Genomic DNA, 12957 nt, shown 5'->3' with positions numbered 1-12957 from the left:
CCCGTCACAGTATTTGTCAGGTTGAGGTCTGGAGTGGGCCATCGCAACACGGATTCTTTTCTTTTTCCAGCCATTCTGTTGTAGATGACCCAAATTCGGCCAAGCTTTATCTATCACACAGATGGCCTCACATGGTCGACTCGGTGATTGGAAGATGCCCAGGTCCTGTGGCTTCAAAACAAGCTCTAATCATCACCCCTTCACGGCCATCCTGACAGTTGGTATGAGGTATTTTTGCTGATATGCAGTGTTTGGTTTTCATCAAATGTGACACCAAACATCTCCACTTTTGTATCCTCTGTCCAAAGGACATTGTTCCAGAAGTCTTGTAGTTTGTTCAGATGCAGTTTTGCAAACTTAAGCCGCCATGTTGTTCTTAGAGAGACGAGGCTTTCTTCTGGAAAACCCTTTCAAGCAGTCCATACTTGTTCAGTCTTTTTCTACTTTTACTGTCATGATTTTTACAGTTTAGCATGATAATTGAGGCTGTAGAGAAATGTACCTCTTGGTTTTTTGCAGGTTCTCTGAGCATTGCATGGTCTGACCTTGGCAACATTAAGAGTTAACTTGCATGCACAGAGTCCTGTAAAAACTCGTTTTCATGTGATTATATTGTAAATTAAATAACTAAGTTTAAATAAGTTTTTCTTCTTAGTAAAATGTATTTGATTAATAGATTTTTTAAAAATGACACAGTCAGCCATCAGAAGGTCTGAATTCATTTAGAAATCACACACACTCATGATAATGACACTGAGGTGTTGTCACAGCCCTTGATGATGACAGTTAAACTGATGCCATTTTATAAGAGCGTGTGTCCCCTTGTATGTTGGTGTTCAGACAAGCAGACAGCATATTAACAGAGCAGAAAAGCCAGGTCATAAATAATGAGTGGCTTGCTTCAAGCAGAGGGCTCCAGTGAACAAGTCTCGCTTTACAGACACACACATGCATGCGTGCGCACACACAAACACAGCCTCTGGCGTGTTTGTGACACACTCACACATTTATCATCAGGCATGTGCAAGCCCCTAAAACAGAAGCAGTAAACGGACTGATTGTTAAGGAAACCACTTTAACTTTTAAGGTAATGATAAGAAGTCAACCTTCGAGTTTCGGTGCCTTTCAGGGTTTTTCAGTTAAATTCAGTCCGTACCTGCATGTACTAATATGTGCTTTGCAAATTAATCAAGGTGATGTTTGCTGTTGAAATATAAATAACATCTGCAGGTATGTCTGGTTGTTCTCATCATCACATGGTCTCCTCCTGATTCCTTCCTCAATGACTAAACACAGACTGTGTCATCAGTCACATGCTCTCTATGCACAAAGTTCCCACAGTGCAGCTTCAGTCACCTTTGCCCCATATTGTCAAAAATTCAGTTCAAACACTTAAGAAACTGAAAGTTGTTTGTTCTCAATAGAAATCAAGCAGACACACGTTTGTGTAAACGTGTTCTGGTGGTCGTTTAAAAGCAGATCAATTCTAGTTTCTTGCTGCTCAAGAGAAACTTAAAAACAGCTCGTTTTGTTTGTGAAATCTGAAATGACCTTTATTAGGTCAACCTGTTGTTATGACAAAAGCATAAGCATGACCTAACCCCAGCTTTGTTCTGAGCTTTGAAAGAGTTTTTCCTCCCTCTGTATGGATTTCAGTCATGAGTGGCCAGCAGTAGCTTTCACTGGAGTAGCTGTTACACATTTTACTTATTTAGTTAGTTTTGTTTCGTTTTTTAGGACAGATGGTGGGGGATCTGTTCTGAGACAGCAGTATAAGACACTATTTAACTGAACAACGTAGGTATTTTGTTCACATCTGTTTTCTTGCTTTAAAATTATAGTTTATTCCATCCATCCTTCCGTTTTCTTAACTGCTGATCCAATTCAAGGTTGTGTCTAGAAGGATGGAGCCTATCCAGGCTGTCACGGGGTGAGAGGGACAGGCTACCAGTCTATCACCAAACTAACTTCATCCATTTAAAAAAAAACAGAAAAACAAAAACCAAATGATTGTTTTTTTTTTCTTTACGTTACTTACACCGGGCCTTTAGATTGATTCATCATCACTGATGATGATAGATTGGTCCTGTGGAATCGTTTGAGGAACCAAACTGTAGCTTTCAGTCAAAGTTTGCTGCATCCAAGCTTAAAGATGATGCATCAGGTTAGAAGTATTCTTGTTGAGGTTTTTTTTTTTAGTTGTGAACCATAAATTTGTTTACCAGTCAGACTGTCATTCCTGTGTTCTAGTGTAACGTGCTGAGCCGTCTTAGGGAGAACATGGAGCACAAACAACCTACAGCCATATTTGGCTCACTACAATTTCATCCTCTTCCCCACAAAGAAATTCAAATTGCAGGTTGTGCCTTTGACAGTGTGCAGGTGGTGAGAACAGGACTTCCATAAAGCGAGTCCAGAGGTGCACAAGGAGAAAACATTGAAGGAGAAACCAATATTCAGCCAGACAGTATATTGAACTTTTCCTTCAACTGTGTGTAAGTGGGTTTATTTGCTGTTCTCCACCCTGCAGTTTCATTCATTGATGCTATGTTTTTTTGTTTGTTTAAATGAATGTATTAGCTTAAAGCCTAATTTTGCTCAAACCTAAAACTGCTTTCCTTTAGTCAGACGTCAGAATAGCTGTTAAATCATTCAAGTTGCTTTTCAGGTTATATCCTGAGGCAGTTTTACACCTGAAATTACCTGCAAATACTGAAAGGCTTTTCCAAAAGGGAAGCATGTGGTGACACAGACCACCCTGAAATATGATGCCCCCACCACCACCACCCACTAAGTCATTAGTGTACTGTTAAACTTAAAGTGCCTAAAGCCATTGCATGAGGGCGTAATTAAATGGGAACGGATGAAATGGAACTTGCTACATTTATTCAAGTACTTCACTATATTACAGTTGCTGCCTTCTCTGTCTATGTGGTTGGTACTTCTCCTTTATGTACTTTTAGTATATTTTGATGCTGAAACTTTGGTCTTATTATCGAAGTAGGATTATGACTTCCAGAATCACCCTTTTTTAGGGTACAGGCAACACATGAGCCCAGATGTCTCCGCCTCAGTCTTCTGTGCCAACTCAAAGAGTCTTTGAAACCCATCTGCAGCTACCTGAGTTATAGGACAGAAAAGCGACTTGCTGCAGTTTCCCTGAGGAGCAACTGGGGAAAAAAACCTCATCTAGGTCATCTCCACCATGTGCTATTTCACACAATGCAGAACTGAAAAAAATAACACTGGAAAGATGAATACATCTCCTCCTATTGTTTGACTCATTTTTGTACTTGTTTTCAAAAAAAAAAGAAAAAATGACTCATTTCCAAATCGAGCGGTTGTTTAAGGTGGATGTCAGTCTAAGACTTGGAAACGGCCCATATGTGCATCCATTGTAAGTCCCAATGAACAGAGGTTCTGCTGTCGCTTGTAGACAAACATAAATGCACAATAGAGAACACACATTTCAGCTTAGAAATGGTCCCTTTTTATAACAGCATTGGAAATCGCTTATAGCTGTCTGGCTGACAAGTGTGCTGATTTGGATAGATAGAGCATTGTGAGAGGCAGAGTAGCGAACAAGTGCGAGGGAAGGCCCCTTTCTTTTCCCCTCTATCTCTTTTTCCTTTGAGTAGCGTTTTGCCAAGAGGAGAAGCCAAGTTGGTTTCCCGATCGTTCTGTCTCCCCCTCACAAAGGCTGACATGACTGCAGGGCTTTTCAACCGGCAAAGAGATGAGAGCTTTATCTGAAGATCCACTTCTCCACCTCCTCCCTCCCGCTCCCTCTCTTTCCCTCTCTTCTTGGTTGTTGCGGTAAAAGCCTGTTAGCTGCGGTGTGTGTTGAAGGAAAGCAGCGTTTGTTTCTTGCTTCCTTCTCTGCTCTGTCGGCTGCTTTGTTCGCACATCCTCCGTTTACTGTTTGACATCTTGTCTCAATTCAGAAACTCGGATCGAGTGTTTATCAGAAACAAGATGATCAAGGTTTGATGTCCAAATTAGCAGAAAAAGACGCTCAGGCACTGTTTGCCTAGTTGTTTATACAAACCATATTTAGAGGAGAAATTGCAAGGCTTAGCAACATGCTATAGACCGAAATATCAGCACCAGCAGCTGCCAATAAACAGAGCAACATTTTGACGCCAGAGAAGCACACACAGTTTATTAGCATATGTGCACCATAATGAAAGCAGTGACACAATCTGGGTCAATTTATTAATTTTTTGCTCTCACTAATCCTTATATTTGTCTTTTGTGTTGAAGAAGATCTTCAGAGAGGCAGAAGTGATGCCTGTGGTTCCAGCTTCAGTGGCCTTCAGGCAGCGAGGAGGCAAAGTGCAACGGGCCCTCCACACTCCCCATCAACACAGTAAGTCACATGTTCCGTGTGCAGTTCCACATTTGTCAAGTGTTATCTGTTTAAACTGGTTTTCAAATGGGGTGTGACATCCTTAGATCTAGAACCATTTTTATATATTTATATCAAAGCAAATTTTCCAGATTCTCCTCCCTTATTCTGGTTAAAAAACAACACGCTAATGCTGAAGCTTCAATATGGAGAGTCTATTATCAGATTAAAGTTACAAAACCTTGCCTTTTAATGACTGAGAGACATGACAGCTTTTACGCTGATACCTGATCAGTCATAGATGCTCTTTTTCAGGACATGCGTGATGGCATCAGAGAAGAGGCACTAGAAAAAGACAGTAAACAGACAGCGGTTATCAAAGTGGTGCATATGACACTGTAATAAAGGCTGTAAGCTTTGGACTGAGGTCCTTTAATGTTAGTACATACGCTCACCAGCCAATCATTAGATACTCCTTCCTAGTACTGAGTTGGATCGCTTTTTGCCTTCAGAACTGCCTTAATTCCTCATGGCGTAGATTCAGCAAGGTGCTGGAAACACTCCTCAAAGATAAGATGACATCACATAGTCGCTGCAGATTTGGCCACTGCACATCCATGACGTGAATCTCCTGTACCATCAATTAACAAGCAGTTATTTGAGTATTATGCATTTAATTATGAGTGATGATTCATCTCTGGCTCTCTTCCACTGCATGCCTTTTGTCTTGTCTCCCTGCCCTCACCCCTAACCGGTTGCTGCAGATGGCTGCCCCTCTGTCAGCCTGGTTCTGCCGGAGGTTTCTTCCTGTTAAAGAGCGAGTTTTTCCCTCCCACTGTCGCCAACGTGCTTGCTCATAAGGGGATGATTGTTTGGGGTTTCTCTGTATTATTGTGGGGTCTTTACCTCACAATATTAAGTGCTTTGAGGTGACTGTTGTTGTGATTTGGTGCTATATCTGCCACTCATTGGGTATTTTCTGTTTTTAAGACTATTCTCTGTAAACCATAGGCATGGCTATGTGGGGAAAATCCCAGCAGATCAGCAGTTTCTAAAATACTCTGAACATGGGGTGGTTGTTGGTGCCAAACAGGCTGCTTAAGTTGCCTTTCCTCCTCATTCTGATGCTCACAACTTCAGTAGCTCGCTTTGATCATGTCTGCATGCTTAAATGCACTGAGTGATCGACTGACTAGATATTCGCATTAACGAAGTAGCCGGTGAGTGTATTTTATGTCCTTCTGGATAAAAACAAGAAGCAACAGGTTTTGGTGAAGCGTGATTTGCTGATCGCTTTAACCTCTTTCCAAACACACACAGTATAACACTGTTTCTTACCCTCTGTGCATATAGTGCCAGAGAATTAACCACAATACGTTTGTGGATCAGGCAGATAAACAAACGTAAACTTTCTATAGTGTTAAGAGGTTACAGATTCAGGCGATACTATACTGTCATAATCATTTGACACTTTGTTTTTGCAAAAATGTTGACTTGAGCTGCCATTTATATAAAAACAAAATATTTAGTTCAGCTCACTACAAATAAGGCATCCAGACACTGCTACGTTCCCCCAGAGGTTCTGCATTGTCTGCTCATGAATCGTATGAGAGCGTCTGTGGCCAAATGACCCAGCTGCAGCCTAAGAGCCTTCACTCCCAGCGACATTTCAAATGTCAAAACCACATCAGTTCCGGGTCTTACGCTTCCAGCGATCCCAGAGTTGAACCCGGAGCCACATTTTTAAAACGCCACCAGAGTCCATTTTCACTACGGTTCAGTCTCCAGAGTGCAGACCAAACTCAGTGTTTCAGAGTGATTGTTTAATACAATCGTCCACATGAATGACATGTTGAAACAGTGTGACTAAAGACGCGCTGAAAGCATCCCTCTCCGTCTCACACACACACACAAACATACACACAAACACAGCCACATCCACGGCTCTATTATTGTGGGATGGTGGTGAGGTGGGGAAGTGATGGAGGGGCCTTCCTTGTCATACCCCAACTAACATATTGGAGTATTTATATGGGATTTGTGTGCATTAGATAAAAAGGCACTCTTGTTCTTTTCATCCTCATAGGCTTTTCATGGCTGTTTGACTGTAACACTGATGACTCTCTGCTGCACCCCCTCCACCCTCCAACCCCTCCACTCTGCATTTCTCTAAGCCCCTTCCATCCACCCCAAATCCTTTCCTATCGGCCAATTTAAACAAGCTGGGTCCAGAGAGAGAGCGAGAGAGGGGAAGAGACAGAGATGCTGTGTCCTAAGCTCTTTTTAAAAACAGTAAAAGGAACGAGACGAGGGAAAAAAGAGCAGTAAAGAGGGTTAGGGCGATTTGGCAGCCAAAAGCCCAGTCGTACTACCCCAGGTCTTCCCCTGCACCGCTGACAGAGGCTAAGAAAGCAGATCCCCAAACCTCCCCAAAGATAATGGCCACAGAGAGGAAGAGACAAAGCTTCTGCTTTTTTATTGCACACCCCCCTCCTCCTCCTCCTTTAGAACAATTTTTATATTGAAACACCCCCCACCCCCCCTCCTCTTTTGTAATCTGGTCTCCGATGAAGTTTCATTGTTTCTCATGTGAAGCCAGTGACAGCTTAGCTGAGATGGAGTAGGGCAGGAATTATAGCGCAGGCGTTTTCCCGTTTGGCTCGCTGAGAAAAGAGCGGAGAAAGAGAGGAAGGCGAGCACAATGGCAGTTTGGGGGCTCCTCGCCGATTCCCGCCGCATTCCCCAAATCCGACTCGAAGTGAGAGAGAACAAGACGGAAATCTGGGAAGCGTCCCAACGTTCCTTTGATGGCTGCTGGCCTCTCTCGCTCATCACACAGTCTTCTGTCAGTGGAGGAAGGAGAATACAAGATTTCATTTTTTTTATTTTTGCTTACTGGAGGCCAAAGTTACTGTGAGCATTCAGAGTGACAGAGAGCTGAGAATTTCCGTTAGCAGTTTAATTTATGATGATTGTTAAAAATGACATGCGCTGACTGTGACTTCTTGGTGTGATCTAATCTAAAGCTTTAAAGGAAAAACTAAAAAGGTTCACGTTTGAACATTTGAAGGGTTGAGAGAAGTATCTGCTTGCAGTTCAATACTCTGTCTTACCGACCATTTATATTTCTTCTGGTAACGCTATAGAGAGAAAACACCTTAGTTTTTGTTTAGCAGTAACAGTGGAGTATATCTAAATCTGTGATGGAAACAGACAAACCAAACACTCATGCATCACATAACAAAGGGATGTAAAACTAACTAAAGTTTCAGATTCATTTAATTCATTAAATCTCTATCTGAAATATAAACTAGAAGCAGACTTAAAACCTTAGTGGACAAAGCAAACCCAAGATGCATAAATACATAAAGTTTTTATGAAATAAGAGAGCTATAGTAGTTGAAAAATTGGACAAGGGGAAATAGTCAGGTGTAAAGACCTGCGCTGCTTTCACAAGGCCGAATCATCACAGCCAGATAATTGGATGGGAGCTCTCTGAGGTGGCAAAGCTCATAAGGTGCTTTGAGTAACCAGTGGTGACCAGAGAGGTTCAGAGGGGGGAATGAAACATGAACCAGTGACAGGATCCTGGAAAAAGTAGTGGTTTAGGAACGCCCAAAAAATTCCAAACCACAGCCAAATGTTCAATAAAATTATTTTCTATAAATCAATGTATTGCTTAAAAGCATGGAGTAATGCAAGCTTAATGTCTGCATTGCTTCCTTCCTTTTTTGGGCCAGTAGAAAATCTCATGATTTCACACTTCATGTCGATCTGTTGTGAAATCTCTTTTTTATCAGTTGCAGTGAGCTTTTCCTGAAACTGCATAGCTTAGCCTGTTAGCCAGCTGGAGAAGCTCGTGAGTGAGTCCAGACCTGCTAAATCAGTGCTGGGTTTATAAGAGGGTTCATGGATGATTTCTGCTTGTCTAAAGATCCCTGCCTTTCAGGATTTGCCGCTAATGGTTTCATGCCAGATATAGAACCACAGGCCACCTTAGAGGCTAACAGCATATTTACTTTATCATAATGTTTCTGGTATTATGTATTCTGTGCTTTGTTTTACGGATGCACTCATTCTTTCAGTTTTAAACAACATGAAACGTGTGTCACCAGCTCTGTTTTCGTTCTTCAGTGCTGATAGAGCAGCCAGTCGGAGGAGACAACAACCAGAGACCTTACATGTGACCGTCAACCCAGACGTGCTCAGGATGCTGAAACAAACAGGTATGTCTGCAGGTATGAGTGAACAGTGCAAACCCAGCAAAACCCTCTCAGAGGATGACATTGCTAGTCAGCTTTGGTAAAAAACAAAGTGAAACCTGTCTTTTTGTAAAGAAACCGTAGCTAGGTGTGACATCGATGTCCACTAAACTTTTTACTTTTTAATCAGTTTAGCTTTTTTTAGATGTCTTTCCAACATCTTGGTTAATGTGGCCAAGGAGAGGAGAAGTCAGGGCATCTCTACTTAGACTGCAGCATCCTTTGACCTGACTGCAGAAGTGGCAGAAAATTGATCGATGGATAGACTGATGGATCATTTTTCACCTGGTTTACATCTAGACTGAGTTTAGATGCAAACCTAGCAGACTTTATTAAATGCTTTATAGAATAATGAAAACAAGAAAATGATTAACCTGAAGATGATGACCAGAGAAATACAGTTTTTGTGTATGATTTTGTGTATGTTTGAAGACCTTTCAGGCAGCTAAAGATCTGATCCGTGTCCCGTTATTGTGGCTCTTTCTTATTTAAAGAAGTCACGCCAACATAATTTTTCTCATTTGTACAGGTACGTATACCTGTACAAAGCATCTGATTTCCTTCTGGCTCGAGTTACCTTCCCTTCCCAAATCTAGAATTTATGCCAAAACTGCACATCTAATAATTGAATCCACTATGTTTACGTTCCTTTCACTTTAGATTAATCCACCCTCCATTTTGCTGTTAATCATCCCAAACTACCTACAAGACAACAAGTGCTTTCACCAGTAACAGCTGATGGAGAGAGCGTGCCCATTATTTTAAAGAGCAGCTAATAATGTTCAGCATTTCAGTGTCAGGGCCACGTTTTAAGCCCCGCAGCAATTCTCCGGCGACATTCAGCCTGCTTTTTATTCTCTAAACGTTGCCTGAGTGCTCTGCTCTCCCCGTCTCAGATGTCTGAGATGACTAACTGGTCATTTAGGAAAAACACCCATTAAGAAAACATCACTTCTTCTTCTTCTCGTAGCTGTGCTGCCTCCTCTCCTCCATCCTGCTCTCTCCATTTTAATAATTCCATTTTTTCCTTCTTCTTTTTTAGGTGATTAGCAATTGTCTCTGCATCAAATCGCTCTGTCATTCCATAATCCGGACTGTAGGCTATTGAGGGGAATTTGCATCACCGTTTTAAATATCTGTATATGCACGTTGGGGTTTTAATGTCAATCATAACCTTATTAACGCAGCGCTCAGAGCGAGAGAGATCGCCATGAGTGACAACGGTTTACGTTCGTTAAAACCCAGAAAAGGCGACGTGTCCGACCTGCTGAGCGAGCATGTAACCTGTTCAGGCGTTCAGCTGCGTGTGTTTACGCGCCGTGGGGCTGTCGTGTGTGATTATGCATGTCTAATGTTTGGTTGTTGTACTTGTTTCAAGTGTCATGGCTGGTTTACGGCAGCATCGAACATCATTCTCAGACGCTTTCTGTCGTTTCGTTTTGTTCTGCAGGAAGCAGCAGAGCTGACGGAGACGGAGTGAATGTAAGCTGACTGATAGTTGAAGTAACAAGGTTGCAGAAGCAGTTTAGTGCAGAAAAACGTGCAAAGTTTGGCATTTATAATCAGTGTCTAAACACTTATTAATGCTAATAATGCTCTGCATTTACAAGCAGTTATGAGGACATTTAGGAGTTTATTAATGTACAGTTTTTTTAAGCAATCACAGCTTCTCATATTAAGACACATTAACTCAGAGCTCGCTGTGTTTCAGTGCTGTCGTGTTGGCAGATTTTCATGATTACTGCGCTAAAAAAGTCTCACTACAGGAGTTATTGTAACACCTGTAGAAAAATAACCAATACAACCATCCTATCATTGAGTTACACTTATAACTTTATTTATTGTCATTTATACAAACTTTATATAAAAATGCATGGACAGTCTATAACCATAACGGTTTATTCGCTAATTTCTGATGTTCTTAAATGTGCACTACTGGCCTCGCTCTGTTTGGCACACCTTGATAGTTATATGGAGTCTAATGCAGGTACTCTGCTCTAAATTCAACCTGGAATATTACAAAACCCTTTGAATATGATGCAGTTGGAGTGATCGGGTGTCCTCCACCATACCAACAGTTCAGCTGACTGTAATTCATGAAGGTGAACAACTAGAAAAGTGTGGCTGTGTGGATTTATCCTCAGTAAAACCCCAAGATCATGAGCAGTGAGACCAGCGGCTGAAAGACTGTTGCATAAGATCGCAAAAACAATCCTTAGCTTCCATTCATGGTTCGGAAAAATTGGGGCATCAGTAAATCCATGCTTCACGTGAGTGATGCAAACCAGAGCAGTCGCTGTTTAGCATCAGTGACATTTCCCACATCGTCCTAGATAAACGCATAAACTTTGCCCCACATTTGGTTGGTTGGAAGCTGCTAACTGTAAACGCAATCATTATCTAACAGTGAGGTGAAAGGACACGTTTGCGACAGCGTGGTAACGTCATAAATGTGACTGCTTGCATTGGAGTCATTTATACAGGTGGACCTAATTAAGTGGCCAGTGAGTGTCAATCTTTTATTACCTGAATTATCTTAATTACTGAAATGAAGGTTAAATCTGTAGTTGCTGATAATAGATCAAACTGCATGAATTCAACTTATAGACTCATAAACTGTAACGAGAACTAAATAAACAATGTATTTATTTTATGTATAAAAGTAAACAAAGAGAAGTTATTGCAATAGAGTTGAAGAATATCTGGAGGATGTCTTATTGGACTGCTGTTTACAGTGATTAGCCACTTAGATATTAAAAAATTAAAAATGAATACATGCTGGTTTTTTTATTACATTTGATAACTTTTGATATTACATTGGTCACTTAGTTCTTTTTATTGTCTTTACAGGATTAATTGGTCAGCAAACTATTGGATGATGAATATAATAAATCCAGATATGACTGCAGATCCATATGTTTATATTTATATAATATGTTTATTAAGGGGGATGTTTCTGTTTCTTCCCCAGGATGATGACGACGACCCCGGGATGCTGCATGTGGTTCATTTAGGGATGGTTTGAAAAGACTAACGAACAACAGATAAGACTTTATTAATCCCAGAGGGACACAACATCTCACCAATAACAAGCACAGTAGTTACTTTGCTTGAAGCTTAATCTATAAAGGGTTTAAAAGTCCCCTCATTCACAGCCACACATGGAAAACAGTTTATTTTTTTATACCTGTCATAGTACGTTTGTGAATTTCAGCCAAATCATAAACATGAAATTCACTGAATTCAGCTTATTTCGTGTCTTTGTGAAGTCTAAACCAAATGAACCTTTGAAGGAAACACTTACCTGCTTCTTCCTTTAAAAACACAACAGAAAATGTTTAAAACCTTTACATTAATCAGCCTGAAAAAATAAAGACTCCCATTATACACCCATCACACTGATATTGGATGTTCCAGGCTTCCTCTGCACGCGCGTGTGTGCCGAGTAGATGTGTGTGTTTGCGTGTTGGCCGAGATTACAGGCCGCAGTTTTATTCATGAACGGGAGCCAACCAGCGACTTTAAAGCATCGCGCGGAGCCCCTTTCCTGAACAGCAGCCATAGCCGTGTCAGAGCTGTCGACGCGCTGCGCTCACCGACTAATCTGACAGCGCCGCGCGAGCCCTAATCCCTCACTGTATCGTAATCTATTTACTTTGCATTCTAAGAGGATTTCCACCAAAAAATATACAAGAAGCGATGTTGGAAATGGACAGAAGATCAGCGAGGATGCTTTTCTGCTGTTTTTTTTTTTGTTTGTTTTGTTAGCTTTAAAAAAAAATCATTGTATGTTTTTCGGGGAGTCAATCCTCTACGAAAGGGACGGGTGAAAGGAATTACATTTCTGACTGATACTAATACTTCTCTTATGTAAACATCAAAATGTTATATTTCCCTTCTGATGATACAGTCACACTGCAGAGGCAGCTGGAGATAAGTGGCATCTGTCGCCGCCTTTAGTGCATCTCTTGACACGTTTATAATTTACAAACCAAGGCTGCATTATCTCCTGATTGTTTGACTTGACAGCTTGAATAAAAACTGCAAAATTGCTTAACAGGCAAACACGGGTCCCTCCCATCCCTCCGATGGCCTACACAGTCGCCTTTTTGACATGCACACAGTGAAAGCTCATAATACAAATGAAATTTCATAATACAGAAAACAAAGTGGGAGACCAAATGCTCTCCTCGGTTACCCTTTAAGCAATTATGTCAGCTTTGTGAAATCCTAAATAGTTATGCTTCATTTAAAATGTGGCCAGCAGCTTTTATTTATGAAACACCGCCTCACGCTCCAATCTTTGCCATCCGAGATGACTTGCAGAGATAGGCTTATTAGTGGTAT

General features: G+C 41.2%; 1 protein-coding gene across 7 annotated transcripts in view; it reads left to right on the top strand.

The window, feature by feature from the left end:
* Positions 1 to 11909, top strand: part of wdpcp (WD repeat containing planar cell polarity effector) — an 84672-nt gene extending 72763 nt beyond the window's left edge. For 5 of the 7 annotated variants that reach the window (XR_002064284.2, XM_005473662.2, XM_005473665.4 and 2 more), the window contains 4 exons: positions 4264 to 4369; positions 8483 to 8574; positions 10061 to 10092; positions 11582 to 11909. Coding sequence is in view for 6 of the 7 variants with exons in the window: in XM_005473662.2 (XP_005473719.1) it covers positions 4264 to 4369; positions 8483 to 8574; positions 10061 to 10092; positions 11582 to 11635 (284 nt within the window). In the remaining variant the exon portion in view is untranslated. The remainder of the gene's footprint in view (positions 1 to 4263; positions 4370 to 8482; positions 8575 to 10060; positions 10093 to 11581) is intronic. The other 2 variants (XM_019366558.2, XM_019366560.2) reach the window with 2 other exon arrangements.
* Positions 11910 to 12957: the final 1048 nt, after the last annotated feature.

The sequence above is a fragment of the Oreochromis niloticus genome, linkage group LG13 (genome assembly GCF_001858045.2).
Source record: "Oreochromis niloticus isolate F11D_XX linkage group LG13, O_niloticus_UMD_NMBU, whole genome shotgun sequence".
In the NCBI taxonomy this organism is placed as follows: Eukaryota; Metazoa; Chordata; class Actinopteri; order Cichliformes; family Cichlidae; genus Oreochromis; species Oreochromis niloticus.
This window is presented reverse-complemented; position numbering and strand designations above follow the sequence as displayed.